At 40.4% G+C, this 26,874-nt stretch overlaps 1 protein-coding gene across 2 annotated transcripts in view; it reads left to right on the top strand.

The window, feature by feature from the left end:
* Positions 1 to 586: 586 nt before the first annotated feature.
* The window catches only part of LOC122779572, a 57,293-nt gene continuing 31,005 nt past the window's right edge, over positions 587 to 26,874 (top strand). The window contains exons 1-2 of one of the 2 annotated variants that reach the window (XM_044042057.1): positions 587 to 961; positions 4,144 to 4,173. In XM_044042057.1, the coding sequence (XP_043897992.1) occupies positions 749 to 961; positions 4,144 to 4,173 (243 nt within the window). In that variant the 5' untranslated portion in view covers positions 587 to 748. Of the gene's footprint in view, positions 962 to 4,143; positions 4,174 to 25,765; positions 26,568 to 26,874 lie in introns of those variants that run through there. The other variant, XM_044042065.1, reaches the window with a different exon arrangement.

The following is a 26,874-nucleotide window of genomic DNA, read 5'->3' as shown; positions in this document are numbered from 1 at the left end:
TACAACACATTACTATGTTTAAACGTACACACAAAGGTTAGAAGAGTTTCTTATGGTTAAATGGTTACACTTTTCAAAATTAGCTTGGCTAAAACTAAAATGAAAATGTTCTATTTTGTGACAAGGGTCACTTCTCTATATATGAAATATAGAATGAATCACATAAGAAGATTTTGTAAGATGTGACCTATAAACACAAAAACCACCAGGATGTCCATATAAGGAGTTGTGTATTATTCCCACAGCATCTGTGCTGTGTGAGCACTAAGGGTTAAATATGTGTGATAGAAAACTATGAAGGTGTGAGTGAATGGTTGTGAATGGGTGAAAATCTGCCTAAACTCATCAGGAATAGAAAAGTGCAATATAAATACAGACCATTTACCATATAACCGTTTTATAGCCTATTAAGCCTAATTATAAGTTGGCCAAAGTGGTTATTGGATGGAATAACCCTTTACTACTATAATTATTAAGACAGACTATGCCACATGGGGGCGCTGTAAGACAGCACTGTTAGTGAAGTGCTTCTGTGTCAGAGGACTTTCTCTCTGGGTGAACTCTTCATTAGGAATAGGAAGAGCATTCTCCGTGGAAGTGTTCCCGCGTGTCAGTGAAGTGTCAGCGGTGCTGCAGTGGCGTGTCACAGAGTTATGGAGCGGACACTATGAGAGAGTTTCGGGGCACACTTCTGCAGCTCAGCGCTCGACTACGGCTTTTAAAACTTTAATCCGAGCCACGGACACTGATGGAGAGCCCGGCCAGGAGCAGAGGCTCTGCGGAGGAGGAGGAGGAGGAGGAGGAGCAGCGCGGCTCCGGCCGCAGAGATGGAGAGGAGCCGGGCGGCGGAGTCCGCTCCGAGCTGCTCATGTATCTCACCTGTCTGCCGGAGAGGTACCGGAGCGCCAAGTTCAGCCTGGCGGCGTACCTGCTCTGCTGGGCTCTGCTCAGGTGGTACCAGGTGAGACCTGATCTTTCTCTGACATGTTACAATAGAAGTTCAACTTCATGAAAAACACACAGTGACAGACTGACGCAGGGACATGATGCTGGAACGGTGCAGCCTATAGTTACACGTATTAAAATAGACTCAATGGCAGGAGCGTTTCAGAGGCTTTGGGAGGCCCCGGGCTAAAGGGACCTCAGGGACCCTACATTGAAGTTGCTTTTCTTTTCTTTTCTTTTCCATGTCTACACTTTGATGACCTGGAGTACGGTCTGCATATTGCTGCTTTCTTTGTCGTTGCAGTCTCCTGTGTAGAGAAGATTACTGTGGTGCCTCCAGGGCCACATTTCATATTACACACAAGTACACAAAGTTTGGCCAAAGCACACAAATGAGAACTCAGTGAGCAAAACAGGTTTATTCCATTCATGTGCTCATTTTAGACTGTTTTATTTTCAGCTCAGAGGAGTCACAGACTTTTATTAACAGAAGAAAAACACACTTCCACTTCTTAAGACGCTAAGTGCATTGTTTATTAAGGCTTGCACACTGTCAAACTTGCAATAATACTGTTATCATTGTGTCCTTTTTGTGTTTCCATTGGTTCTGCATTGTGTACGTCTGCACAATAGAGATACACATATCACTTTGAGAGAGCCTGCTCGCTGGTTACCACAATGCAAATAAAGAAATAGAATTTGTTGTTTTATATCAATTATAGCTGAGTGACATGTGCACTGAACAAAGAGCAGATTCCCTCATTGGATTACAGATTAAAATCATTTGTTGTGAGCATGCTCGCTGTACATGACAAACCTGTTCTGAGGTAAAACCATAACAATGTGACATCATAACCTGAGTCTGCAACACTGTGGTGAACTCCAGACACTGACACTGTGTCTGTTGTCATGACGACATGGCTCATTCGTCAGAGTATTCCTCGTGCACGTTGGGATGTACCTGATCAACATCATGTTCTGTTGAAAAAGAGCCTAACCTAGTGAATGAGACGTTATCAATCAAGTTTTCCCATAGACTTCCATTCAAGCAAACTTCTTTTTGCCCCGTGGCAACTCTCCCTAATCCTTCGCTTGTCTGTTCAGTGGCTAAAATACCTTTTTTCCTGCGTATCCACTGGCAGCCATGTTGTGTGTAAAAGTATGTCTCAGGTTGGTTGAAGTGAAGGGGCCCAGTTTGCAGTTAGCACTGACTATGTGTTCATTTCATCATTAGCACATTTGAAACTACGGTTTATTTACTAAATGCTAATGTTAAAAGTAAATAAACGCACTTCAGGTGCAATCACAGTGAAATATACAATCATACATTTGGTTTGTGTTGCAGTGGAGAAGATAAATGTATGAGGCTTTAAATGTTGTCGTCTTGACATGAATGGTGAAGTGCATCAAACTCACCTGTCATGACTCACACTGACTTGAACTAAAACCATTATTAAGCTAAATGAGACGAGGGCGTGTCAAGAAAAAAAGCTCGATCCTCCGGGTGAAAAATGTGCTTGGACCTGGTTCATGTTGTTGTGTTTGCACCACGACTGCAGGGACAGGCAAAGTCATGCCTTTAATCTGCCTGCAGGCTCATCTGTACTCACATGCAGACAGACCTCTCTCAGGTCATGGCTGTCTGTCTGCGCACAGGCAACAGACACGCACGTGTGTACTTAAGCGATTGTTGAGTGAGAAGCAAAAAGGATTGTGTTCTTTGTCTATTTTCTTCTCTCTTTTTTTATAATGTAGAACAACAGGTGTCAGCATGCTCCACATGAGCAGTGTCTACAATCTTCTTCCCACCTTTGTTGTGATCGGGAGTTTTTGTCTCAGTAATGTTGGGTCAATATCACACTATTTTACTTCTTTTGAATATTGTCAGAAATATTGCTCCAGCAAATTTTCGGGGAAATCTGCGAGTGGCATTTTTACGCTCGAAATGATCGTTATTCTTTCTTTTAATAATAATAATAATAATAATAATTATTATTAAATAATGTTATTCTATGTTATTCTATGTATGTTGTTCTTTTCTTTCTTTCTTTCCACTGTTGGTCGACCTGTAACATCAACAGTACCACAGAGTTTTTCAAACACAATATTGATCAGTATTGTAAGTTGCTGTCAGTCAAAGGGTTGACCAGTGAAAGAAATGAGCCTCTCGTCGAGTGGCTGAACTCAGAGTGAGTGTCTATGTCTCAGGCTAACTAACAACAAAAAACCCGGACTGTCCCTTAAACTGAGGTCCGGCCTGAACCGATCAGGTTCACAAGGACACACAAACCTCTGACCAGAGACCGAGGGCAGACTCAGGAACTAAATATCCCAGCGTGTCTAAGAATGTATCATGTGCCTGTCGCCACGTGGTGGGTCTTATTGGTTACCATAGCAACACAGGTGAACACAGGAAGCTATGGTGTGGCTGTGTGCATGTTTACACAGACAGATCAATGATTCTATTTCTAAGTAGAATGTAGTTGCACAGTTTGTTATCAGACACTTTTGAAGATCTCATCCATCCACAGGTGTAAGTAAAGGGACTTGACTTGAGATAAATCATCACACACTTCCAATGAATGCAAACCAGTGCTGGATTCATCGTGTGATCACTTCACACTTTAAATCCACTGAGATCGACCGATATATCGCAAAATATATCAGAAACTGAATTTATCTGATCCTTACAGTTCTGTTGTTAGCATTAGCTGCCGTATATGGACCTTGATTTTCTACATGAAAGTAAAAATGTTTGAAAAATGAAAAGAGTCATTACACTTACAGTGTGTCCTGTAATGGCTCAAACACAAAGGAGCCTGATGCTAACCTGATGCTAACATTACTCCCTCGAGGTCTCAGTGACCCCACGGTCAGTGGGATAAAAGTCGCTGTATCTTCACCACATTTACTCTCTTATCTAATAATCGAGAGGCTTGTTGTCCCAGACTCCTCCCCCTTTTAAATAGTAGCTATCATTAGCTTGCTAGCACCCTTCTCTATTGGTTAACCCAGGCACGGCCCAATATTAACGCTACCTTCCTACCTGTTAATTATCTGACTAAGTCCATTTAGGGGGGAGTGGTCACGACACGAGACTGGACCACGGCGCTGTGGACATGTTAGAGATTTTTATATTATATTGAAAACATCAGCTGAATATTCCTCGATGACATGTTTTCCTTTTTCTGTCTTCAGAAACTGAGATGCCAGTCTGCACCTGCACAGGTAAGAAGGAAACACTTTCCTCTTTTCTTTCTTTGTTTTCACTGTCAAGTCAAAGCGCTGGTGCTTCTTCCTCCTCCTCCTCCTCCTCCTCCTCACACATTGTTCATATGCTGTTGGAGAGAGATGAGGTGCTGGTGACATTATATCATTCTGTATATTCTATATTCTTTTATATCCTTCTGGGGAGTGTAGTTATAACAAGTTCAAAGTTATTGTACAAAGGAGATGTTTAGTGTTATAGTTTTGGTTTCCTCTGTCAGACGAGGACATTATTCTTTTGTGTTGTGACTCTAAATACTCTAAATAAATCTAATAGTTGTTTCAGTGACAGGACTTAAAGTGAACGGTCAAGCGTCTGACTGCCTCAGCCTTTAAAGCCCTCACAATCCACGCTCCATTCAGAACTCCATTCTGTCAGGAAGCTCCTCTCATTAGCAGAACTGTGAGCAGTAAAGTCTGGTTCGATGTGGATCTTAAAAACCTCAGTGGGTTTTTGTGGGTTGGGTCTCCTTCTATCTGAACAGTGATGCATACAAACAAACTTTTGTTTCCTGCATTTTTTTTTATTTAGATCCCGCCCCCAGAAGTTTAAGGTCATTAGTGCAGGGATTAATTTCTCCATCTCAACATTGTATTTCCACAGCGCTTAAACTCAATAATCAGTACCGTGCATAATACCATATATATGTAGTTTTATTGTGTGTCTCAGTCTGACTGGAACCTCTGTGGGTTTGGATTACACTGCGGCTCGGGCAGCATTTACCCAGCCGTCGATAGCTGTAGAGGATTTTTGCATTATTTGGAGCAAAGCTCCAATGTCGCAAGTTCGAATCCCACCTCACAAGCGTAACGTCCTGAATTTCACTCACTTTTCTACAATGTGTGTTTATACGTCCAGGGGATTACATTTAGCAAACAATGAAACTTTAATGATGAAACTGAGATTTCTTCAGTTATTGTTATTAAATGTAATATGTATTATATTAAATATTAAAAGAATAATGATAAACTTATGTCTGTAGCATATTTCATGAATAAAGTCACACAATGCCGGTAATCACAGTTCACTATACAAATGAAATACTAGGTTCCAAATACTATGCTCCAGTTTGACTTGGGCCTATATTATGTGTAAGTGTACATTGATTTGTTTTTATTAATATTATAAATCCTCTCATGTTGGCAACAAAACTGAATTCTAAATATAAAACCAGAGACCATGTTGAAAACCATAAAGTAAAAACTATGAAGTAACTCTATCTAAATACTTCAAGGTTTAAAGGTTCAATCCACGTTTTCAGATTTTATAATGCAGGTGTTTATTTTGTGATTTTTGGAAGGGGGAGGGGGGGACAGGGAGTGGGAGGGGCTTATGAGTAAAGGGTGATTCCACCAAAATACCCTTTTGTCCAAATACGCACCCAAATGTTACTCCTTACCCAGCACAAGTCCTGCACCCGACGACATATGCAGCAAGAACAGCAGACACGCTCTAGTTGATGCTCGTTACCTTATTATTATTAACAAAATAAAGCAGGTTGAAGAAAGCTTTTCACAGTAAAGCTGGTGATGTTAAACCATTCTTTATCAAATACAATGAAATGCTTGAACAGCTAAAAATGGCCTGGGTGTGTCAGTACACCACAGTTATGTTTCTTTTCTTTTTTTCTCTGAGCACCAATGTTTGTAGTCAAAAATAGTGTGGTCAGGACAAACCTCAGACCTAGAAACTACAGCTGATCCAGTCTCTGGAGTCTCTTTTCTTTTCCAGTGGCAGTTTCTCACTGAGCTCTGCTGCAGTCAGTGCGTTTGTGTTTAAAAGCATCTCAAAAGGCTTTGAGCATGTAAATCTGCCAGGACAACGCTGGTGCCAAACCTCCACCCTCTCTGTGGGTCCTTTGACTAAACCAGCGTGAGGGAGAGCAGTGTCTTTCAGTCTGTGTCTGACCACAACTCATGAGAGCACATTTCAGTGTCCAGTGTAGAACTTCAGCTTCTCTTTAGAGAATCAAAGCTCATTATTATTATTATTATGATAATTATTCATATATGGTAATATTATGTCATTTTTGACAACTCCCACTGCACCACCACGCAGTAGTGCAGAACAATAAGGTTCTTGATTTGAATCCCAGTTGAACACGGCCTTTCTGTTTAGAGTTAAAGTGATAGTTGTGTGATGCACAGTGAGTGTTGGCCGCGCCGTGTGCTCAGAACTTCAGTCTTACCGATGACGTCTGATCGTCTGACGTCTACAAAGGTGTTGTACGTGTTCTGCCGTCTGCGTCACTAAGTTCAAATGTGTTAATTTGTGGCTTTTATGTTTTAAATTCTTCAGTTAAATGAAGTGTGAGAGAGTTAACTCTGCACAAACTTAAGTATCTCTTCAGTCTGCTGTCTCATGGTGAGATAACAACGTGCACATAGTCCTGAAGATACTGAAGACTTAAGAAGGCACAGATTTCTTAGGTTAGGCTTCAGTTAATGACAGAGCAGTGCAGTTTGAAGCAGGCTCTTGTTGCAGGAGGATGCACACAGGTGCACTCAGTGCATCTCATACAACCACACTAAACAAGACCTCAACTATTACTTTAAGGATTGATTATAGCTCATTTTATATAATATATAAATGTGTATATATATAAGATATAATGCCGCCGTAATCTAGTTAAAATATAATTTCTACAGTCGTTCCAAAACTCTGCAACCTTATGGACATTTCAGACTGTAGGTCAGGTGACGAGCCCTGATTTTTTACAGTGAGGGCCTGTTACACTGCAACAACATCAGGATTTGGTTGAAATAACAGATGCTTGTCTGAGGGTTCCTGATTGGTGCTATTACAGTCTGTTTGTAATGCATCACCATGCATGGAGAGTAAACTGCTCGCCAGAATTACAAACAGAGCTTCACAAACAGCTTGGGGTTGCAGGACAGGCTCCCCTCTCTCTCCCCCTCTCTCTCTCTCCCCCTCTCTCTCCCATGTGAGGTGAGGCTGCTGTGGAGAGACACATTCTTCTTGAGGAGAGAGAAAGTTGGGTTTCTGCTGTGTGCACTGGTCAGCCCATGTCACCACACTGCATTTCTTCAGCTTTTCTTTGGTGCAGCAGGTGAGGCCCCTTTCTCTGTGTGAATGTGAGAAAAGCTGTGAACAGTTCAGGTCCACTGACTCTTTTTTTATGTGACAGCAGTAAGAGTTTGTTATGTAATAGTGCTGTTTTATTGGAATACATCAGACTTGGGTGGGGAGGTTCAAACTAAAACCTTAAAAACCTGCTCCAGTTCAAAATATGCGTCCGACAAGTGCCTCAGAGTGTTAAGGAAGTGCTACTCAAAGTGCTCATCAAAATAAAACAAGTGCTCAAAAGTGTTCAAACATCCTGAGAGGACAAACCCGGCCCAGTGGATGCTAGAATGCATATATATATATATACATATATATATATATATATATATATATATATATATATATGTATATATACATACATATATACATATATATATGAAACATCACCTAAATATGGAATAATGAATGTATTAGACAACGATACAATGATGCCACTATAATTAGTCTCCGCTCAGCGTGTACTGTGCTTATGTTGTCAGACTGATTATTGTCAGGCTGTGGTGCATGAAGCCGCCTGTGTCAGGTTTGTTGACATAATCAAAGAACCATTGTGCTGAGTAGAGGCTTTCTAGTAACAACAAGATCGCTCACTACACACACACACACACACACACATAAGCACGCGCACACACATGCACGTAAACACATGCAAAATAATGGGAATTTTCACACATAGTCACACATTCTAACCCGTGGCGGCTCAAATGTCTTTACCGTTGCTTCGTTTTTGGCAAAGCCCGTGTCCGACGTGAGGAGCGAGCCCCTCCTCCTCCTCCTCCTCCTCCTCACAGGACACATTCATCAGTAAACTGGTGTCTGCGTTAAGGCCATCACATTCTTGAAGGGGTAGGAGGAGGAGGAGGAGGAGGAGGAGGAGGAGGGTTGGTGGCAGAGTTGTGTGCGGCCATCCGGTGATTATCACACAATTGCAAAGTTGACACAGGAGAGATACTCAGGAATTTGTCTCATTTCACAAGCAGCTGAGCTGAAAGAATCTCTCAGCTGCCCTATTTCCCATAGTCCCTCATTCTATCCATGCCTATGACACAGACTGTGTTCTTTCTGTTTCAATAACCTATTAATATGTTTCTCTGGTTTCATCCTCTTAAATGTGAATATGTTGTGATTTTTACTGTTTTATGACAATAAACTGAATATAATTTGTTTGGGGACAGACATTTAATTTTTACAATTTCCGTACATTTTATGGATCAAACATCTCATAGATTATGTCAATAATGGACAAATTCATTGATAAGGAAAATAATATTCCATGTTATTTGCAGACCTAATGAATTTGAGACAGAAGAGGTGTGTTACGGTCAGGAGATGGCGCTACTTCAAGTTCCAATGACTTGTTTGACAGGTGTGTTGTGAGAGCGTAACACATAAAGCAAGTTTTAACAGAGAGTCACAGACAATTACATTATATACTTATAGTATATATAGTATAGCCAAATTCTTGCCATAAGGTGACTCCAATTTTGGTAATGAATTAATTTTTTTGTTAGTCAGTTCATTTGACATAATGGCATACAATGAATATGGGAAATTGAACTACAGGAAAGAAGCTTCCTCTGAACCTGCTGGTTCAGGTGAGACCTGTAACGCCTCCTGGAGGGGAGCGGGGCGAACTGTCTGTGGTTGGCGGCACTGTGTTTGTTGGTTGTCTGCCTCAGCTTTGCTGCGCCTTGTCTCACTCACAGTGCTGTGTGAGTGAGAGGGGGAGTGGCTGCAGTAGAGTGGCGAGAGCCAGTGTGTGCTTCTTTTACCGTCAACCATGTCAAACTGGCTGTAGCAAGACATCTGTCAAGTTTGAAATCAGTTGGATCATCGGTTCGAGTGATAGACAGACGTTCCTGGAATTTATCCATAGATGATATGTTACTTGCTTGTCACCTCGCTGACCACTAGGGGTCGCTCACGGACCAACAGTGGTCCGGGGACCACACTTTGAGACAGGCAGCTTTACGCTAAAATGAGTGAATAATGTAGAGAAAGTGGTTCAAACTCTCAGCAGCTAAAAACTCCAGTTTAGAAATACAAAGAAAACCTTGAAATGATATACAGGCCGTTAGCTACAGTTAGCCACTGAGGTTATGTAAAATATGCAGCTTAAATGAGCCTGATGTCCGGTACTCCACCCAAAACAGCCACGTCTCACCGTAATGTGTAGGTATGTGCCTCTTTTAAAACCACCTGTGTTTGTTGAGGTAAAGAAGTTCCTGTATGGAAGTATGTCACACACACACTGCAGTGGTTTGCTTTTTTATACAAATGCTGCACAAATACATATGTGTGTATCTATATATATACACATATGTATTTGTATATATATATATCTATATCTATAGATATAGATATATATATATATATATATATATGGTAACACATGTTAAGCTGCACACTCATCTGTCAGACAGTGAAAATGTACCACAGGACTGTGACTTTGAATGACAGTACAGTGTTGTTTGTTTTGGTCACAGTGTGGAGTCTCCTGATTGTACACTCCTATGACATCACTGCGTGTGTGTGTGTGTGTGTGTGTGTGTGTGTGTGTGTGTGTGTGAGCCAGAGGCTCAGAGTCAGCGGGCCCTTTGATCCACCTCGAAGCCACATTCTTCCTGCTGTTGAAAATAGAGAGGAAGAGAGAGGGATAGGAAGGGGCTGGTAGGTGAGCAGACTTGAGCAGGGAAGGCTGACTCACTCACTCACTCACTCACTCACTCACTCACTGACGATTTTCTTTTTCTGGACCTGTGGTTTTGATTTTGCTGCCTGGTCATTAGGATTCTTTGGCCCTGCAGAAGAGTGTGTGTGTGTGTGTGTGTGTGTGTGTGTGTGTGTGTGTGTGTGTGAGAGAGAGAGAGAGAGAGAGAGGGAGAGAGAGAGAGAAAGGAAAGTAGAGCAGAGAAGGGGGTGGAGTGGCTCAGTGGTTAAGACCCTACCTTGTGTTCCAAAGACATCATGGTCGCTAATTGTACTTGATTCCATTGTAAGTCGCTTTGGATAAAAGTGTCTGCTAAATGACATGTAATGTAATGTAATGAGAAGGGAACAGGAAATAACTGACATGATTCCTTTGTATTTACAAATAACACACTTTGTGAGGAGGATACTGTCCAGTGAGTCTACTGAAAGATCAAACTAAGAATGGTTCCTCGTGCTTTACACACTGTGATTGTGATCTTTCCTCTCGGTCAGTCCAGTTGCTCCTGCTAATGTTGAGCTGGTAATAACCTTCAGCTCTCACTGGCCATCAGCTCACAAGTGTTTGAATCAGCTCCCTGGAAACGTTGAAATCGCGTCCTGGAAATGCAGCGCAGGTCTTAAAGGTGTTTCCTTCCATGTATGATCATGATATTGGAGGTCAGTGCAGATGTAGTGACCTTCAGAGCAGATGTAGTGACCTTCAGAACAGATGTAGTGACCTTCAGAGCAGATGCAGTGACCTTCAGAGCAGATGTAGTGACCTTCAGTGCAGATGTAGTGACCTTCAGTGACCTTCAGAGCAGATGTAGTGACCTTCAGAGCAGATGTAGAGTGCAGATGTGCAGTGATGTAGATGCAGAGTGACCTTCAGAGCAGATGCAGATGTAGTGACCTTCAGAGCAGATGTAGTGACCTTCAGAGCAGATGTAGTGACCTTCAGAGCAGATGTAGTGACCTTCAGTGCAGATGTAGTGACCTTCAGAGCAGCACAGAGCTACATGACGTTCTTCTTTTTCCAGTTATCACTGGTTATTGTTACATTCATATTGTTTACACATGATTTAAATCTGACAATAAGACTTTAGTCTGGTACATTGAATGATATCAGTCATGACATCATGTAGGCAATTGATTTATCATGACATAAAACAATGAACAATACAATATAATTATTGTATTAAATCTTTTTAACAAAAAAGAAACAAACTGTTGTCACTTTACAGTTGAAATCATGTGTTTTTGTTGGTCTGGTTGTCTTTTTTTTACTCTTATATTGTTCAAATCTTTTGATGGTTATTGGCTCACTGACACTGATTCAGCACAGTACGCTGTGTTTGATTCCCAGTCAATACTGCATGATCCCTTTAAAGCCCCAATGAAGGCTATATCATTGAAGGCTAGAGTAATTGGAATTCAAGATGATATCATTATTAAAGTGGTGTCAATCCTATCCCATCCCTAGTTACGGTTACATCTGCCATTCATTCTCGCTCATACGTTTGGAGTCCTGAAAGCTGTGTTTTAGTTTTGAATCTTTGAATCTTCTGGAAACGTTTGGCTTGAACTGGGGATTGTGTGATAAACACAGACGATGTCTTGCTGAAGCCTCTCTGGTCAGTCTGGTGAGTGTCCCTCTCGTCAGTAATTCAATTGGACAGAACAAAGCTCTGTGTTGAGTGGCTTCTTGTGGAGAACGGAAGGGGTGGAGGAAAGTGGAGGGGAGCTTTGCACAATCGCTGATGCTCTTTAAGCTTCACAGAGTTGGCCTGCGCCTCTGCACTGCTTGTTATGCTAATGAAGGAGTGGATGCAGGATGATTTCCTCTTGTAACTGTTGGTTACCCAGGAAAATTGGAAGGCCCACTGTCTTTCACTCATCTGTGTGAACAAAGCAAGAGACTGGTGCTGTTCCAGGGCTCCACGCTAACTTCTACCACTCATAGCAAGAGTGCTCTCCACTGAAAGGTCCAGGCAAAACATACAGAGCTGCAGTATGCAGGATAGTTTCATCTACAGATGAAATACCATCTTATATGTTGTGATCACAGCTTTCTGTCTTGAACTCCTCTCATCAGATGAGTACAGACAAATGCACCGGGGGATAAAATGATCTCTAAATGTGTTACGGTCAAAATGAAGGCCGATAAGAATGAAAAGCCTTGGCAGCATTTCATTGATAACACAAGTGCTGCACCTGTCAGAGTCTGTCCATTCAGACTGCAGGACATCAGAGCAGACTTAGTCTGAGTGTGGGTCAAGGGTTTGATTCCCAGCTCTCCTAGTCTACATGCAGACACTTGTGCTGTGTTCACACCAGACCCACATTTGTTTAGAAGTTTACATAAAAAGACTCAGATGTGATTGTTGCATCGGTCAGGCCGAGTGGCCCCTCGTGTCTATAGCACGCATCGCGTCTTTAGCTGGAGCTGAAATTCGCGATGACGCGATGGTCAACCAGGTGACTCTGCTCATAATGGAGGGGGAAACGGTATAGCATGTGTGTGTGTGTGCGGGCACTCGGTTGCACATCTCTTGTGGAATCGTCTGCAGCGATGAAACCACCGTCTTGTGTGGTTTCACAAAACTACAGAGCCAGACACAACTGGGAGAGGTTCTCATCCACGCTGAACTCCCGAAGAGAAACTCACACCTAACGGCAGTTTCTTCTCTGCGGCCGTTTCCACGACAGAGATTGGAATAATTCTTTGGTTGATGGTGAAAGACATGCCCGTTATTCAGTTTATTGGTTCAGGGTCCTGCACAGCGCAGTCACATCCATCACAGCCACATTTTAAAATCCTTGAAGCATCATTTTAAAGAAGGACTCTGTGTTTCATCCCTTGTTGAGTCTCTTAACTCCTCCTCATCTGAAGAGCCTGTGGCACTTTGCTTCTCTCTTTATGACAAAGACATAGATGAAGGCTCAAGTGTGTTTCCCAGGCTCTTCATGTGTTTTGGTAGCAGACGGCAGCGTGTAGCACAGTGCATCGTCCAGCTCTCTGTTCTCTGCCTCCATTTGAACACAATGGAAGCTTGGATCAAGCAGGATCTGTACGTTTAAGTGATGAATGTGTGGAGGCCACCATGAAAAAAACACCCTGGGCCCCTCCTCTGTGTCATGAAGAACGACATGTGCTGCAGCATCACAGCAGTGAAAGTCAACCCGTGATCTCACGTGTCCACAGCTTTGACCTATGACCTGGGACTGATGATGTTTCACCTTTTTCGGCCTCTAAACCGATGCTCTGTGATCTGTCGTGTGATAGACTTTAGCAGTCTGCTCTCTCTGTGCTGCATCACAGGAAACAGTGTTCACATAATATTACAATATTACATGAGCTGTTTACTAAACTAACCTGAAACATACGCTGTTTACTTTGTTTCCCTTCAATTAAAGATGTTGAAATACATTTCAACATCATCTTTTTCCAATATTGACATCATGATTATTTATGATGATTGTTCAATTATAAGAGACAAAATATTTAAATACACTTGTATCTATTTACTTTTATGGTGAGCTACATTTAACGTGTAGTAGTTTAAAACAAAACAGTGGTGACTGATGAAAAAAATGATGAAACAAAACAAACGTGTGAACATCAATTTGATGAAGAAGAAATTATGTGATGTAATTATTATGACTTTGATCTGCAGCTGCAAAGTTGTATATGAATCAAAAGAAAAGAAGTAAAAAAACAGCTGTGACAGGTGGGATCAAACAAAATGATCATTCTTCAAAGCTGTGAGAGAGAGTGTTGCCTTTTGCCGTGCGATAAATTCAGAGCTGTGGCGAGTGTCGTGTGATGGTGATGGTTGTGACACGTAAGGCTTTTTCTGGTGTGTAAAAGCCCTATGTCTATTTCACTCTCACTGGGACCATAAGCATTTGCTGGTATATTACACATATATATATATATATATATATATATATATATATATATATATATATATATATATATATACATGTTCTATAGTATTATTATTATTATTACATTATTATAGTAATTATTTATACTATATTATTATTTTATATATATTCAGTAGATTTTGCATTAAACAGAGGTGACTTTCTGATTATTCACATAAAAATAGATTCATTCATTAGATTAAAGTTGATGAAATCAGGTCAGTGGATTTGAATTGCTCGACAAATACAACGACAACTGCTTTATCTTATTTAGGCTGAACAGAGGATTCTTGGAGAATAAGACTCTCAACACACATTTTACTGAGAAAGAAAAATCTGAAAACAAGGCATCAATGTGTGTGAGCTTGTTGGTGTGTGTCTGATTGACAAGTTCCAGTGAAGGCTAAGACTCTGTGGCTGGCACAGAGCAAGCAAAGCTTTAAGCCTGTTTTGTCCTGATTGTTTTCCTGTGAATCGCTCTTAATGAAGCAAACACAAGCCTTCAACTCTAAATCACATGATTTATTCTGCCACAAAACCCTGCTGTTACGTGAAAATACTATGTTGTACAAGCAACATGCACTACACTGATGTGAAAGGGATTTAAAAAAAATAACAGTCACATTCAAGATAAACTCGCTGATTAATGTCACAACAATAAATTAGACGTGGACCAATTCATTTGGATAGGGTTGATTTTTATTTTATTTCATTTCTTTAATTATTGGCTATATTATAATACCTCACACAAGCAGCGTAACAAGTGACATGCATGAAGTGAGAGACAGTGAACGAAATAAAACACCAAACTAAACTCGAGCATGAGATTGAACCTGGTGACCATTATTTATATTTATGTAAATCTACACATTTTTGTTCTCAGAGACTCGATCAATGCTGCTAAGTCAGTTTCCTGTGTTTAATATTTTTAATATTAAAATATTCTTACACTGCTTGTAAGTCTGATGTTGTCTGTGTTGGATACCAGGACCAGGACCAGGACCAGGACAACAACCAAGTGTCTCCACTGATTGTAAAGCAGTGCTTGTTTCAACAGGTTCCTCCATCACTGCCAATGTAGATAGAAGTGTAGATCATATTACCCAAACAATGGCCTGTCCCAACAGATCAGACTCATCACTGTACATCACTCAGGTCATGAACGATGGTGACCTTTGACCCAAACTGTAATTGTTGGTTGGATTCTGACTGCTTTAGGGATGTCACGCAACACAACACCATTCCGGCAGGAAGTGGTCCTCTCCACGTCCACGTACGACCGGCAGCACGAAACATCGTGTCTGGAAACTTGTCTCTTTAGTGGATGTTTTTAGAAAAAATGAAGATGTTGGATCAGCGTTGTGTGGCAGGTGTTGAAACTAACTGGCTAACGCTTCACCCACAATCCTGAGGACAACATCCTGAGGTGGATCGCTGCTGTAACGTGCACTGCAGGCAATGATGGGATCCACTAGGCAACGGATTCAGACACTGAATCACGACACTGACGTTAGCATCCAGATGTGTAGTAGGTTCCCAGTCAGCAGTAAAGTAACTTACATGGAAAGGGCTTGAAACTTCCTCCATCAGTGTCCAGCACTCACAAGCAAGCGGCCTCATTTCCGACAGTGTGAACATACATTCAAAAGGAAGGTCAAGGGTTCAATTCCTGGCTCCGCTAGTCTACATGCCAATTTGTCCCTTGACAAGACACTTGTTGTCCCCATGTTGCAGGGTGTGAATGGGTATGAAAGACGTGTCATAGAAAAAGATTTGTAGTGTAAAGCAGCTTTGAGACTCAAAAAACACTATATAAATACTGACCTTTTAACATTTGGAATTTATTCTAGCAACTGAAGACAAACTGAAACATTTCACTGTCTTTTCTAAAGAACCAACTGTGTGTAAAGATTTGTCCTGGGCTCTTGGATCACAGCGGTCTTTCTCTTCCACTGAACTCCTCACAGGCAGCATGGCAGCCATTTATTTTCGGACTTCTGGGAAGAGCAGGGTCAGGCTGCCAGACGAGAGCATGAGTCATGGCTGCAGCTCCATGGGAATGATGTCTGATGTCAGTGATGCTGCTGCTGCTGCTGCTGCACACGTTCTAATCAGCTTTGTTATATTTACCTGTTTAACGTGTTACATCAGGTGATGATGAGACGGTGTCTCTCATGTTTGCTCGGTGACTTAAAGCGATATTTCTGCTCGGCTGTGATGCATTCACTGATGCTTGTAAAATCCACTGGCTCACTGTCACTCCCTGTCTCTAATATCAGTAAGGGAGAGTCTCGCTTTCTCCAGATATTCTATCCATGTACAAACCTACACATCCTGAAAGGTACTATAGCATCATGGATTTAAAGTGAAAAATATGGTATGTGTTTGGCTAATTTTATTAATTGTAGCAATATATTTGCTATAATTGCTTTAAAGCTATATTATTTGTAGCCACATTATATTATTATTATTGTTATTATATTATTATTATTATTATGTTATTATTATTATTATTATTATTATTATTACTATTATTATTATTATGTTATTATTATTATTGTTGTTATTATTATTATTATTATTATCATTATCATTATCATTATTATTATTATTATTATTATTATTATTATTGTTGTTGTTATTATTATTATTGTTATTTTTATTATTCTTATTCTTATCCTTTTTATTATTATTATTATTTTTATTATTATTATTATTATTATTATTATTATTATTAACATTATTATTACAACACAGTGATGAGCACTCAGAGATAGTTTCCCCCCTTGGCATTTGATTGTGGTACATTCTCACGTGCACGGCAGAAGCTGTCCAGCATATAATGACAGCAACAGCAACAGCAACAGCAGCAGACAAAGCAGCTCTTCTTTGTCATCGTCCTCGCCATCTTCATCATGTAGCATTGTTCTTGTTGACACGGTCGCACACTGAAGTTCTTCCTCCTCGACTAGTGTCTTTCTCGTTGCCATGGTTGCACAATGAAGCTCTCCACTCATGTGGACCCGTGCTTTATCCTCTTCTTCTTCTTTGGTAGGAATGTGTCGTATGCCCTGCGTCCAGACACGTACGGTCTACAGGACCCTGACGTGATATGTGCTCTGAAGTTTACATCACGGCACACAGTTGTTGATCCACTGATGTCTGCCTGTATATTCAAACGTGTTTGTTTGTGTGACTCCTGTGGCCCAAATCCTTCATTCCAGGTTACCTACGTTACACAAACATACCGTACAAGGCAGCAGTGAAGCAGCAACTCCTGTGTCCTTGCAAAGAAAACGTGCCTTTTTTGTCTCTATGGACTTTGGTGCAGGAGAGTGAGGATTATGTCTAAGAAAGAAATTATGCGGCCAACCCATGAGGCCCAGGACAGGCCCAGCACAGTCTGTTGCTCACTAATGTGTCGGTGCCTCATTCAACCACATCTTTTGGCTTTTATGAAACAAATGTGTGAATAAATAATTGTAATGTGTCACCTGCACCCACGTCTGGTATGTTAGAGTTGTAACACTGCTGCTGTGCTGGTGTTTGAGACTTTGACCATTATTGATTTTATCTTCATGCTCCATAGACCACATGTGAGATGGTGTTCAGCGGTTTCTCTGAGCGCTGCAGCTCTGCACTTGAAACAGCAGGGGGGTAATATATGATTTTCCAGATAGATAGTTTCCTGCATCCATGATTAAACAACTGCCTTCACCTTATCACACCTCCGTCTGTCTAATCTCTCATCAACATGATGTGATTAAAGGAGACTCTCGTGATGCAGTTGACTAAGTGTTACATGTTCAGAGTCTTGTTCGTTTGATCAGGATGTTTATGCACAACAGCAAAAAAATAATCCTTCACATAATCGTTCAATTCTAAAAGGTCATGTCAGTGTTTGTTCATTGGCAGCAGAGGTTATTCATTCATTCATTCATTCATTCATTCATCATCTACCGCTTTATCCTCCACATGAGGGTGTCTGGGCGGGTTACACCATGGACAGTAGCATGAAGGTTATAACCACGGAAAAAAGAGCTAAAAACAGAAGAATGGACAATGATGAGTCTTCAGTAATGAGCGGATTTCACTGTGATGAAGTTTAATTGGCTCCACTGACCCTTTGTTTCCACTCACAGGACAATGTAGTCATTGTTTACTCTTCACTGCTGTGTTGTGCATGAGCTGTGTGACGTGTGCAACCTCTCGTGGGCCTCACACGTGGGCATTTCAAGCAAAATACTAATCGAACACACCGGAGCGACAGATGATATTCACCTTCAACTCCATTTATTCTGATAGAATAAGCAATCAACAACATTACTCACATAATAATCAAATTATTATAAAAATCGGTATATTATATATATATATATATATATATATATATATATATATATATATATATATATATATTGGTATTGGCAGTATTTGTATTGGACACAAAAAAATGCTATCATCCCCAATAGTAACATGTTTTTTTTTGAATTTGTTGGTAATTTAGTCAGATTATCTATAAAATATTAGAACGTCGTCTGAAACTTTTAACATTATTTTGGTGAAGATTATCTTCATATAATCCCATGTTCATTCACCACAGAATATTTGGTCTGAACAGGCTCAAGCAGATGATCAGTGTGAGTGTGTGTCCACGTTGGTCCAGTGGTAACTACAGACTTGCAGTTTAAACGAGCGGCAGCATCACAAAGCACAAAAGTCAGTCTGTGCATCAGCTGCCTCCAAGTGGCACGAATGAAAAATACACCACACTTTAACAACAGTGTGTTTTTTGCATTAAAAATACAGCAAGTGCAACAAGTGAATATGCTAGTGATTTATACAGTGTGCACCAGCACACACACACACACACACACACACTGAGTACTTTTATTTAACCCGGCTAGTCTCCCCTCCAGAGGACACTACCATGGAAACATGGCACAAAGGGAGGGAGCATGAAAACAGAGCACAGTTGTCTGGAACAGAATACCAATAACACAGTGTGGGAAAAAAGCAGCCAATAATTACAACTGATGCTCACACACTCACACATGATCAGGGGAGGGGACATGATGATATACAAGTGTTGTGTCATGAATGAGTGAAGCGTGTTAATGGGTTCATGTCAGAAGACAATTTTGTGCATTTTTCTTAAAAAATTATTAACAGCTTAGTAATCAATAGTTAGTTGGGACGATGGCGGCTGAGTCGTAGAGAAAGAAGGTGAAGACGACTTTGTGAATGTATATGAATGTGTGATTGAGAAAGCGCCGTACATATGTGCTGTATGACTGAGTGAGTGAATGGCTGTGAATGGGTGAATGGCGAAACTGTCTAAAGCAGCTTTGAGTGTTCAAACGAAGTCTAGAACTTTTACCATTTACTCATAATAGTAATAAATAATAGAAATGTATGTTGTTTTCTGGGTTTAAAATTGAAATGAAACAGAAACAGCTTCATCTACATAAACACAGTTAATCTATCATTTACTATAAACGCTCTATACCAGGACTGCCCCTTTTTATTCAAATATCCATTTGAATGTAAGGCCAGTTTGAGATAAAAAAAATAAAAAATAGAAGCCCATTATACCTGATGTAGTACCGCTGTGGTCCAGCAGAGGGCTGCTGAGAGCACAGCTTGACCTTAGATCCACATTGAATTGCCACAAGCAGCTAAACTGTTCACCAGAGCGGATGATCACAACACCATATATATGTGTATATATATATCTATATCTCTATATATATATATATATATATCTCTCTATATATATAGATATATATGTATATGTATATATACATATACATATCGCCGAGCAAATAACACACCATGACCAGCTAGTTTACAGACTTCCCATCCACACAGGACTGAGGGAGAAGAGGCAACACTGCCTTTCAGACTTCCCCCATCATCACTGAGAGATATGACCTTTAAACGTGATGATAAATATAACGGAATAATATATAGAATGTGTGAATGTACAGAGAAACAATTAAAGGGAAATGAAACAGAAAACTGTTTAAAAATGTAGTTATGCTGTCAAACCCACAGAGTTTATTGGAGCAGCAGCAGAGAAGTACTGCATATAGATTATTGTACCATGTATTTTAATGATCATAAGTACAGTGTGTATGTGTTCACAAACAAACAAAGGAAAATTAGCTTGATATAAATTCTGCATTGTCTGACACTTTACACCTGTGTCGGATCGGCCCTTCCATTTGAAAGAAGACGTGTTCTACCACTGAGCCACTGTTTAATTAGATATTACACTTTTTACACTACATTTATAATCCCCTCCAAAGATAAAAGGAAGAGTGAGGAGAATTCCTTCATTTTGGCATCAAAAGATGAATATAAGACAAGAGATGAGTATTTCAGCTTCTATTTCTAACTATTTACATGGAGATATGTAAATAGCTTTGATTGGAATGGAACGCCACATGTTTAGACCCCCCGATGCACAGCTTTGTTTTTATTTGTGTTTGTGTTGAAGGGGCTACTTTACTCCTCATCCTCTTGACAGGTTACAGTCACCGCTACTTTTGTCGTCGCTGCTTATCTTGACGTATTTCCAAACTTACTGCTGCACACCTCCAAGTTTTATGATTACAAACACGAGTACACAAACGCAGCACCAGACCCGGTACTGATACTGATACTGGTCCAGTGCTGTATATACACTCAGACCTCTGGTCCAGTCACATTGCAGTCCATTATCATGGACTGAAGAATCCAGCCTTTACTGAGCACTAACACACTCTTGGAATATGTCATAATAAAATTTGATTTTTTAAATGTAAAATGTAAAAAGAGGAGAATAAAGAGAACTAATCAGATTCCTGTTGTGAGTTCCCACAGTTTGGACATTTGGGTAGCATCTCTGTTTTATGTGTGTGTGTGTGTGTGTGTGTGTGTGGTTGAGGCTGTTAGATTGGGTCAGGAGGGCAGGAATCTCTCAGGCTGATCCACACCTCACTTGTCACTGTGAGTGATTTCCTTTGTTTGTGTCGTGGAGAGTGTAATGAAACCATCAGCAGTCTGCAGTTTACACCTTCCCTGTTGTTAACGCTCAGTGATTGCTGACTTTCACAAGGTTCCAGGGTGTCTGCGTGCTTCTGGCTGACTTAAGTGATAGTTCAGGGGTTTCATGAGTGAGACTTTTTAACTCTGAAGTGAAATCATTCTGCTGAGGGCGGGAGGGAGCAGTGCATGAACATCTGTGTGAGATAAAATTGCATTGTTTTGGCAGTGTAAAATAATAGTGCAGGAGAGTCATCAGCTTACAAAGAGAAACTTTCACTTAAATGTACTTAATATACTAAATAAAAACAGAGTAGAATCTTCAGTCCAGTGTTTGATGGAGTAAAGCAGATGGGGAGCAGCAGATGCTGTAAAGGCTCAAGTGTCCAAACTTCTGCCGAGGCCTCCATTCACAGCAAAGATGATAAAAACCTCATGACCATCGTGTTCACATCTTGATATGTTCACTGTAGGCTACTTCTGCTGTGACCACCCATTATTTTAACTCACCACAAAGTGGACAGAGACACTGAGGGACAGGGGGGACGGGCTGATCACTGTGTGTGGTACAAGCAGTCCTCAGATGGCAGCAACTCAAGTCAAAGGACTTTCTCATTGATTCAATTCTTGTCCTAACAAAATGATTCTCATTACATAATCACTTAACAGAAAAACTGGGGACTGAGACGATCTCAAGCACATTATTTCCATGGTGCGTCCTCTCAGTGCGACACATGGTCAACAGGGGTTGTGTTTAGTGTCAGAATTATTCGTCACTGCATCAGTTTAAAAGCCAAACGTGCAGCTGTGCTGGTGAAGTGAATGGTTCTCTGCTGAGGAGATGGATCTGTTCACACGAGCTGAGGAAAAGCAAAATAAAACAATCTGACTTTCAAATTCATTGTTTAAAAATGAAGCTTTCAGGTTTGAAGTGACGACATTGATGGTGATGAGACAGGAGTGTCTCACATGATGTGCAGCTGAGATAATTGTTGTTTTACAGTTAAGAGGAGACACGGCGTCGACACTTTGCTTGTTTGTATTTCAATTCTCGAATCAGCAGATGAAGAAGAGGAGGAGCTGAGATTTGAAGCTGAGATTGAGTATTTTCTAATGCGTTGCTTGTTGAAGATTTAGATGCTTTAGACTGAGTTCTTGTTGGTCGATGGCACAGTGGCTGTGTGCTGCCTCTGAGCGCCTGACCACACCTCATTTGTTGGACCACACACCCATGGGTGCACTGATGAGCACCAGCTAAAAGTAACAGCTGCACTCGATGCAAACTGGTAATAACACTTGAACTGTGCATTGTGGACACGAAGTCGATCACTCAATCACAGTTTCTACTTCATTCACCTGATTTGTACATGTTACATATGCAGTTATTAAAGGTTTGCATTTTCAATAAAACCAAAAGAGTTTTAATTGTTCTTGTTGTTACCTACACAATGTGTGTGTGTGTGTGTGTGTAAGAGTTAGGGTTAGTGTGTCTGATCACAGCAGACTGCATATTCTTCAAGTCATGAATAATTAAGTGACTGATGTAAGTGGAGAAGGCCGACTGCTGCTGCTGATGCTGCTGCTGCTGCTGCTGCTGCTGCTGCTGCTGCTGCTGCTGATGCTGCTGCTGCTGCTGCTGCTGCTGCTGCTGGTCCTGTTTCCTGTGTGTAACCACTGTCGTTCATTCACCATTAAGACTTATCTTTGGAAACTTTCATCGATAACAAAGTTAGTGCATTATGTATGAGGAATGTAGGCAGCCATTAAAGATACAGTAGGCAGGATGTTAGTTGTAACTGATCAATAATTCCATAATTACCTTTGAGCGTGATTTAAATCAAGTGCTCTAGGAGAGAAAGACAATTCTATTCAATCCTCTCTATTATTACAGTATGATAATGATAATAATAATATATTTTATAATAAATAATACAATTTAAAACATTTCACCTTTAATTCTGGTCAACTATCAAAGACATATTTACCATTTTTATAGCGTCTTTGACCTATTTTCTAAAAAAACCCAATAATAATAATTGGAACCAATATTAAATCTATTCCCTTCCTCCTCCTCCTCCTCCTCCCCCTCCTCCTCCTCCTCACTGCACGTCGGAGTTTCCTCCCCACTGGATTGTAATGTAGTAACTGGTACATCATCATGGCAGCCCATTTATGTGCACGTCAGTGCCTCCTGCTTCCGTGCACATGATGCTGATATTAAGGACAGCTGTGAAATATGCAGTTGTGATGAACCTGTAATTTAAGTAGAACTGAAAATGCAGCTTTCATTTGTCGGCATCCTCTGAGTCTTTTCCTGCTTTTCAAAGAAGGTAATATGATATCAATAATATCACAATACAATGATTCTGTGATAATCAATATATTGCAAGACAATCATATAGTGATATGTCACAATATCTGTCTGATTAAAGGAAACAAAGAGTCTGTGTGAAGTTAAAAGTGCAGGATTTCTCTGTTTAACATAGAGAACAAAGTGTGGAAGAGGCGTCGCTTTATATATATACATTATCTTCTTAAAGATAAACCCACACTGAACCTTCTTGCTGGAGATTCAAACAAACCTAAACTTTCACTGCCATTATTTTCTCTGCATTTGCTTCAGAGCGAGTTCCAACATTAGTTAGAACGTTGCTCATGTAGATTAAACATCAGTTTTAACGTCACTGGCCGCGTGTTTTCACAGAGAGTGTGTCACCTTGTCTCATGTGTCAGATCCTCATATAACCACACGTTATAAAAACCTAACTATCCCTTTAATGTCCCTTGAATGTTTAGTTTTATGCCGCTTTAGCAGCATGAAAGAGAGCGTGAGTATGTTCTGATGTAGTTTATACAACCCCAGGGATTACTATCACCTCCCCTCCTTTACTCCATGTAGAGATCAGGTTCCTCCTCTTGCTCTTTGCTGAGATGCAAGACTGTCGGCAACGATGTGGGTATGACCTCAGAGAGCAGGCGGAGGGAGGAGGGGCAGTGATGAAGTGATGGAGACAGAAGGAGAGGAACGTGAGAAGGGATGAATAGTTCTTGGTTTTCCATAAGACACAGCTGGAGGTAAGGTCTGTCTGTGAATGTGAGATTTAAGCTTTAAAAATGGCTTTAAAGCAATCGAACTGTTTGTTGTCGCTCAGATATCAGTCATATGCTTTTGTGTGGAGTTGCACGAGGTCAGGATCAGCAGTGGGTCAGAGCTGGTGCAGCTTCTCCATGCGTGTGTGTGTGTGTGTGTGTGTGAGTGAGTGAGTGAACTCAGTGGAGCCCAGCAGGCACAATAGCGAGCTGTCCCTGAGGCCCTGACACATCAGTGTGGCTGTTGCACCCACGTCCACATTCCCTCCATGCTGGGTGTGGGTGGACGTCAAGAAGCAACACTGTTTCTGTGCAGTGTTAGAATGCTGAGGCAACAGTTGGTGCTGGAGGCACAAAGACAAAGAAGAGCGGGAGCAGACGCCAAGATGATCCACATCTGAAGCAGGTGAAGCCAGTGGTCAGTGTTTGTCTTGCTTTAGGTGACCGAATACAAATATGGAGAGAGTGGTAACCCACCGTTGTGAGGCTGTGTTTCTCTGGAGTTAGATTCACTGAAATTGAAAGTTCTACAGTCCTGCACAAGTCTTTTTATTTATTTATTATTTAAAATCATACAGTGTCTAATAATAACCATCATTTGAATGAATATTACACACTGCATGAGAATGTTGGTATTATTATACATATATATGTATATATATGTATATATATATATATATACATATATATGTATATATATATATATATATATATATATATATATATATATACATATATATATGTATATATATATATACGTATATATATTTATATATTGTCTTTGGGACAGTAGACCTTGGATCAAACAGGACTCCATAAAACTCTGTGCTTTTGTTTAAATCTAAGATACAATGATTAATTACCAGATTAATGAATTCAACTACTTTAATAATTGATGAATAAGTCTTTTTCAACTAAAACAAGCGTTCTGATTTCTCAGCCTCTTAGATTTGAATATATTAATATAATATAATAAGTAATTATAATGATGTTAAAAATATGATTACTAAGTTTGTAACTTTAAATAACCGCTTTTCAAAAGAAGAGAAAAGAGTGAATTCACTGAAATATTCACTCTTGTAAACACGTGTCTATTTTGTATTGTATATTTAAAGTCAGTGTAAAGCAAATTGATCAAATATGATATTAAATATCAAAATATTGCTTTGATACAAATGTGTTTAGTTTGAACTTAAAATCAATGAAACATATTCTCCAGATGCAGCGAGGAATAATAACAACACGGAGCCTACGAGTGAATGGATTACTGTGTGACTCATTCACTCACTCCACTATATGTTGAAAAAGCACGGCTAAGCCTTTAAGCTTCTTTGAAAATCTCTGCTGTAATTAATTAGCAGAAAATAACACAGACACAGTGTGAACTGAGCTTGTCAGTGTTTGTCTGAGACAAACCAGATCTTTACGATTCCATTTTGTCCTGAATCTTGTGTTTGTTGAGCTTTTGAAGTGACACTAATGAGAGGATGATGTAGTCCACCTTTAAGATATCTTAATATTTATATGTCCTTGTATTTAAAGTGACTTCTGTGCAGTATATCAGCAGTGAAGAGAGGAGCATTTACGCGCCATGACAGTGGCTCTGGACTGAGGAAGGTGATTAAAACTGCTAAATTTACTAAACACAATTATTCCAACTGTTATTGTGTCAAATCAAATATAAATACATGAATCCATTTCTTTAGTCATTTATTTATTCCATTCCCAAACTCAAGAAAGCATGATTCCAATTCTTTTGCTCATCGAAATCTTTAATCACAAATGTTTTCCTCTTGTCTACAAACGGTAAATTTTTTTATACGTCGCTTTTCTTGACGACCACTCAAAGCTGCTTCACACCACATTCACCCATTCATCCATGTGCAGCACATCTAGACTAATGTCCAGCTGTAGACTAGTGGAGCCCAGAATCAAACTCACAACCTTCCAGTTGAAAGACAACTCTCTCACCCATCAAGCCTCCACCACGTGTGGCACTCACTTTGATTATTGGAGATTATTTTCTGCTCACTTATGGCAGCTTGGTAAACAATGCTGCTTTTTGTGTACAATCACGGAGCTGCTGTATTTGTTCTCCTAATGTGATTTAAGTTGCATTACATTGAGCTGACTTGTTGTATTTATAGCAGCTTAGTGCCTTTTCTTGTTATTGAGACGCAGAGCTCACTGTGTACGAGCGGCTTTGAGGCTGTAGATTAAACTCTACCTGCTGTTGCAGGAACACATCTCTAACATGTTCTTGTGTTATTTGTTTGTCTGCACTGAGGTGAAGGAAGGTGTGGATCTGTAATTTAAGTCGTGTCGACTGGTGATAATGGAAGATAAACACAGAGACAAAGGATTACGAGTGCTCAGGGACGCTGCAGCCGTATAAAGCCTGGAAAGAGGATACGCTGTGAAATGTGTTGTTGTTGTTGTGTGTATGAGCACATGTGTGAGAGACGCCATGGGAGCAGTGCTGAGCTGGTTCAGTGCTCACCTGTGTGATAAACTGACACGCTGGAGAGTAAGTACAACTCTGGCTGCTTGATTGGTGTGTGTGTGTACATGTTTATGGAGGGGAGGGGTCATGAACGTATCCTCAAAGGTTTGCACGTTCTCCCTGTGCACACGTGGGTTTTCTCACGCGATTCTCTGTGATTCTCCCACAGTCCAAAAACATGCAGAGTTTAATCACCGTCGGTGTGAATTTAAGAGTGAATGGTTGTGTTTGCCCTGCAAAAGACCGCTGACCTTTCCATACCTTTGTCAGCTGGGATTTGCTCCAGTGAAGAGAACAAATGAATGAACTTCTTTAAGACTTACTGCCATGT

Source organism: Solea senegalensis, linkage group LG1, assembly GCF_019176455.1.
Source record: "Solea senegalensis isolate Sse05_10M linkage group LG1, IFAPA_SoseM_1, whole genome shotgun sequence".
NCBI lineage: Eukaryota > Metazoa > Chordata > Actinopteri > Pleuronectiformes > Soleidae > Solea > Solea senegalensis.
Note: the sequence above shows the minus strand (reverse complement) of the source record. Positions and strands in the feature narration are given on the sequence as shown.